This window comes from Hylobates moloch, unplaced genomic scaffold, assembly GCF_009828535.3.
Source record: "Hylobates moloch isolate HMO894 unplaced genomic scaffold, HMol_V3 SCAFFOLD_33, whole genome shotgun sequence".
Lineage (NCBI taxonomy): Eukaryota > Metazoa > Chordata > Mammalia > Primates > Hylobatidae > Hylobates > Hylobates moloch.
Genome location: NW_026652308.1, coordinates 3,090,560 through 3,096,559, shown reverse-complemented (window position 1 = coordinate 3,096,559; position 6,000 = coordinate 3,090,560). Strand labels below are relative to the sequence as shown.

General features: G+C 48.9%; 1 protein-coding gene across 1 annotated transcript in view; it reads left to right on the top strand.

Moving 5' to 3' along the window:
- The first annotated feature begins 1,579 nt into the window (after positions 1–1,579).
- The window catches only part of LOC116463303 (ras GTPase-activating-like protein IQGAP1), a 111,379-nt gene continuing 106,958 nt past the window's right edge, over positions 1,580–6,000 (top strand). Inside the window, exons 1-2 of the mRNA XM_032146336.1 lie at positions 1,580–1,734; positions 4,117–4,216. Of these exons, the coding sequence (XP_032002227.1) occupies positions 1,680–1,734; positions 4,117–4,216 (155 nt within the window). The 5' untranslated portion in view covers positions 1,580–1,679. The remainder of the gene's footprint in view (positions 1,735–4,116; positions 4,217–6,000) is intronic.

Below are 6,000 nucleotides of genomic sequence, written 5' to 3'. Positions count from 1 at the left end.
GCAGGAGCAGGGTCAGTATTTGACACGTGGGATTTAAAATGTCTGCCCTATACACAGATGAAAGTGTTCATTAGCTGAAAATACTGAGGGACTTCCAGACGATCTGGTCTGGTGATACATATCGAGGGGTCCTCAGCAGTTATAGGAGAGTGTAGAAAGATTACTGAGTGGGCAAATAAACGGAAGAGGGCTGGGCGCGGTGGCTCACACCTGTAATCTCAGCACTTTGGGAGGCAGAGGCGGGTGGATTACCTGAGGTCAGGAGTTCGAGACCAGCCTGACCAACATGGTGAAACCCCCGTGTCTACTAAAAATACAAAAAAAGTAGTTGGGTGTGGTGGCGGGCACCTGTAATCCCAGCTACTTGGGAGGCTGAGGCAGGAGAGTCGCTTGAACCCGGGAGGCGGAGATTGCAGTGAGCCGAGATCGCGCCACTGCACTCCATCCTGAGCGACTGAGCAAGACTCCGTCTCAAAAAAAAAAAAAAAAAAAAAAGGGCCGGGCGCGGTAGCTCACGCCTGTAATCCCAGCACTTTGGGAGGCCGAGGCGGGCGGATCACGAGGTCAGGAGATCGAGACCATCCTGGCTAACACGGTGAAACCCCGTCTCTACTAAAAATACAAAAAATTAGCCAGGCGCGGTGGCGAGTGCCTGTAGTCCCAGCTACTCGGGAGGCTGAGGCAGGAGAATGGCGCGAACCCGGGAGGCGGAGCTTGCAGTAAGCCTAGATCGCACCACTGCACACCAGCCTGGGCGACAGAGCGAGACTCCGTCTCAAAATAAAATAAAATAAAATAAAATAAAATAAAAGAAAGAAAGAAAGAAAAGAAAAAAGAATAAACAGAAGAGGGCTGCGGACGGAATACCGTTGAATACCAATATCTGAAGGGCAAGCCACAAGGTGCAGGGGGCAGAGGCATACCTGATACGGGAAAAGAGTTATTTAAAAAAGAACTTGCAAAGAACAATGTCAAAGGATCTAAAGGTAGGGAGTTTGGACAGAGTTCGGCTTTAGCATCCGCATCTCAAATACCTGGGTACCTGGGTAATCTGGTGACTGCTGCCGAATCTAAGAGGACTGAGGCCAGGTTGCCAAACTGCGGAGAGTGGAGTTGGAGGGCTTTCATGGCAGTTTGGGGCCTGCTTGTGTCCAACAAGACACCCTGGGTCACCTCAAAGGGTGCTTTCTCCGAGTATTGGTGCAGAGGTTAGCTGGGCCGGCAAGAGAAGGGAGATGACCCACTATTTTGATTTCAGGCAGCAGACACCGGCAGCCTTTCGGTTAGAGTTGCGGATAGGGCAGTGGCCCTAGGGGCGGGGCTATAAACCTGGGCGGTCATTCCCGGCAGGGAAAGCTCAGCGTGACCCCGATTGGAGGATGGGCTCTACCTTCTTCCTTCCGCCTACGGAGACCGTAGCGGGATGCAGGGCGGGGCCGGGCTGAGGGGGCGGAGTTAGGGGCGGGGCATGGTGACTCTGGCCCCGCCTCTTTCCGGCCGCTCAGGGCGGTGTGCTGGGGCGGTGCCGCTGGGGCGGGGCCTGCGGGGTGGGGCTGACGGCATGGGGCGGGGCCTCGGGGACCCCGGCAAGCCCGCGCACTCGGCAGGAGCTGTAGCTGCCGCGGTCGGCGCCTCCAAGGTTTCACGGCTTCCTCAGCAGAGACTCGGGCTCGGCCGCCATGTCCGCCGCAGACGAGGTTGACGGGCTGGGCGTGGCCCGGCCACACTATGGCTGTGAGTGCGGGGCTCCGCGGCGCGGGGGCTTCGGGCTGGGCTAATTGCAGACGAGGCGCGATTTTCCTGGGGGCTCGGCCGGGCGGGTGGGGCAGGGCGGCTGCCGGCAGCTCGGACCCGGAAGAGCCGCCCCGGTGGGGCAGCGGGCGGCGGGCGGGGAGGCCCCTGGTGCGCGCCCCTCGGGGTCCGAGGCGGCGGAGAGGACCCCCAAGGCCTCCCGCCTTAGCTGGGGCCGCGGTAGGGGGAGCCCCACCCAGCGCCTCTCGCCGCCCAGGCTCGACCGAGATTGGGGAAGACGGCCTAGAGTGAGGTGGCAGGATGACCGCGCAGGGCGTGTCCCGGGGATTGGGGTCTGGGTACGCGGGCTCTGCCCGTTTCGTGGAAGGGCGCTGCCCTAGTGTTGCCTGCGGGGTAGACCCAAGGGATAGACCAGGGTCCAGACCTGTCCGGCCCCAGGCTAGCTAAGAGGTGCCGTCCTGGGCAAGTCACTTCGGTTTTCTCGGGCTTAGTTCCCTTCTCAAGATTTCAAAAGTAAAATAGTAATTAAAAAAAAAAAAAAAGAAAATCCTCTGACTTCCTCATTTTCTGTTGTCGGCCCTGGACGTCATTGAACTGCAGGCAGGATTGGCTAAAGGAGGACCCTTTGGGATTTTGAGGTTTTCGGTTTTATTTTATATTCTGGGAATAATGTTCTTTTTTAAAGGATCAACATTTCACGCATCAACAGTTATATGTGAGGTATTGTGCCACGTTTGTGAAATTAAAGATGAGTAAGATCAGGCCCTGCCTCCAAAGAGCGTTTTAATCAGTCAGACAGGTGTGCAAGCTAATGATTATAAGGTGCAATAATGATAAAAGATGCTGAACTTACTAGCCATACACAGTAATGTAGGTAAGGAGAAGGGGCCTGGGGAAGACAATATGAGCACGGGAGGTGACTTTTTTTTTTTTTTTTTTGAGACTAAGTCTTGCTCTGTCGCCCAGCCTGGAGTGCAGTGGTGCAATCTTAGCTCACTGCAAACTCCATCTCCCAGGTTCAAGCGATTCTCCTGCCTCAGTCTCCCGAGTAGCTGGGACTACAGGCGTCAGCCACCACACTGGCTAATTTTTGTGTTTTTAGTAGAGACGGGGTTTCACCGTGTTGGTCAGGCTGGTCTCAAACTCCTGATCTCAAATGATCCCCACGCCTCGGCCTCCCGAAGTGTGAGCCACTGCACCTGGCCTGAAGGTGACATTTGAAAAGAGCCTTGAAGAATGCTGTGTAGAAAGTTTGACAGGTTGCCAGGCATAGTGGCTCCTGCGTGTAATCCCAGCACTTTGGGAGTCCAAGGTGAGAGGATTGTTTGAGGCCTCGAGTTTGAGACCAGCCTGGGCAGCATAGCGAGACTCCATCTCTAAAAAAAAAAACAAAAATAATTAGCCAGGCGTGGTGTTCCATGCCTGTGGTCCCAGCTGCTCGGGGCTGAGGTCGGAGGATCATTTGAGCCCAGAAAGTCGAGGCTGCAATAAGCCATGATTGTGCCACTGCACTCCAGCCTTAGTGACATAACAAGACCCTGTCTCAAAAGAAAAAAAAAAAGTTTGATAGGGCATGTGGAACAAGAGACAGGACTTGAGGGAAGAGCATGAACAAAGGTATTGAAAGTAGAGGGATACTGTGTTGGGAACTGAGTGGCGTGGACTGCACAGTGGTGGGAGGAAGGGAAGAGGAGAGTTTCCAAAAATAGTTGGGACCAGACTGGGAAAGGCCTTGAATGCCTTCCCAAGGAGTTAGGAATTTATTCCATACCTGGTGCCCATGAAGGAAGCAGATTGCTTCAAAGTTAAGCTCAGGCTTTGGAGACAGACTCTCCAGGTTTGGATTCAGGCCCTGCCACTTATTTGCCATGGGGCTAGGCTCACCCAGCCTCAATTTCCTCATCTGTAAAATAGGAGTGATAATCACAGGATTGTTGTGGGGTTTCAGTGAGAGAATGCGTGTAAAATGCTTAGTACAATTACTGACACTTATTTCTCAATAACTGCTGGCTTTGGTCATTAATAAAAGAGAGAAACAACATTATCAGATCTGTATTTAGAAGGAGTTCTGGCAGATAGGGACAGATTTGGGCCAAAATCTCAAGACAGTATTTTTCAAGATTACACTGAAACTTAGTACATATTTATATTATCATACATTTTGAAAAAGGTCAAGATGAGTATAGTTGAAACCACATAGTTCTTTTTTTAGGAAAGTCATTGTAGTACACCCCGGGCTAGCTACACACTCATTAGTTACCCTGACTTTCTAGGTGAGTAGCAGGAAATTGATTCTGTGTCAATCTTTTATCACTCAGGAAGGCTACAGATCCTGGTATTTACATTCTTTCTTTTATGTTTTAGCTGTCCTGGATAATGAAAGACTTACTGCAGAGGAGATGGATGAAAGGAGACGTCAGAACGTGGCTTATGAGTACCTTTGTCATTTGGAAGAAGCAAAGAGGTAAAGATTGGCTAGCTGGAGAGAAGATTAAGAGAAGGGAACTGATAATAGTGTGAATACAAATAAAGATTTCTTTGAGGCTGAGCACAGTGGTCCATGCCTGTAATCCCAGCACGTTGTGAGGCCGAGGTGGGGGGGATCACTTGAACCCAGCTGTTTGAGACCAGATTGGGCAACATAGTGAGACCCCATCTCTACAAAAAAATTTAAAAAATTAGCCAGGCATGGTGGTGCCAGTAGTCCCAGCTACTCAGGAGCCTGAGAAGGGAGGATCACTTGAGTCCAGGAGGTTGAGGCAGCAGTGAGCCATGTTCTCACCACTGTGCTGTAGCCTGGGTGACAAAACTCCTGTTTTTGGTGGGGGGAAAAAAAAAGATTGATTTGAGTATGTTATAGATGTAACTGGGAAGCTGGTGGTTGAGGGAATAAGTATAGGTAGGGTATTTATTTATGGCAATAAGTAGCCTTGATGACAGTTTATCATGAATCACTGTGATGGGCATTTAAGTTTACTGAACAATTTTCCAGGTTTGTATTGTTCAGTTTTATTGTGCATGTTTTGGGCATTACCAGCTGTGGGGTGGAAATAGCATTTTTAGGGTTTGAAGTTACTGGCTTTAATGTTTCACTTATTCTTCATGAATTTTGATTTATATATGAATTGAGTCTCCTCCTCCTATGACCTGTGGAGTGGTGCTTGGTTTGGGAGGCTTAGAGTGTAGTGCTGTTGGTGTAGGTCCATCTGTTTGGCAATATTCAGAGGCAGCATCCTCTGCATTCTTGGTGAAGTGAATGTAAAGCTGCTCTTTTCCTTTTTCAGATGCCCCACAGCCTTGTGGTCTTAATTTTAGAGTGTCATTTTGTTATCGGTGATTCATTTCTTTTGTTCTGGTGATTGTGTTCTTTTGCAGACTCCCAGGGTAGATGTAATTATAGATCATGTGTTCTGTAAGTGAGCTTTGGTGGAAAAGGCAAGTGAGGGATAATGAAATATTTGTAATTAACATTTAATAAAAAGGGTGTTTGAAGTGGTGCTAATAAACGTGTGTGTGTGTGTGTGTGTGTGTGTGTGTGTGTGTGTGTTTTAATTCTGAAAATCTTAAAATGCTACAGGAAAGTCCAGAGAACAGTACAACAAACATCATTGTGTTCCAGAACTAACAAATGTTAACATTTGAGATATTTCCCTTTCCTCTAAAAACAAAACAAAACCAACATCGCTACATTTAAAGTCTCTTTTGTGCCCCTCTGGTCCCATTCTTCCTTCTCCTGGGGCAAACCTGTATTTTGCATGCCCTCTTGTATCTGGGCTTCTTTTCTGAGCTTAAAACTTCAGGAAACTGGAGCTTGGGTTTCAGTGATGACTTAAGTGAGGAGGATAACACTTGTCTTTCTAAATTATAGAAGATGACATAGCAAGACATGCTATATCGCTAGAAAAGGGGGCATTTTCTCATATGAAGTTTATAAGAAAACAAAAATTGTAAGATCTCTGCCATTTAAATTGTGGATTTCTAGGTTTGGAAGGTCAAAGAATTTGGAAGATGTAGCTGTTCTAAGAGACCATCTTGTGCTCTGTGGAGCTTTGGTGATTCCACTGAGGTGACCTGGGGGTGAGAGGGAAGAGCCTTAACACACCTTCCTTCCCCCATCCAGAGTAGCTCTGCTTTTGTTTTACTGTTGAATTTCTTGAATAAAATTCACTTTTTACAGAGGGTGTTTTGGCTAACGCCTCCCCTCCCCCAAACACTACCACTAATCTAGTTCAACTGCTAATCTAGTTC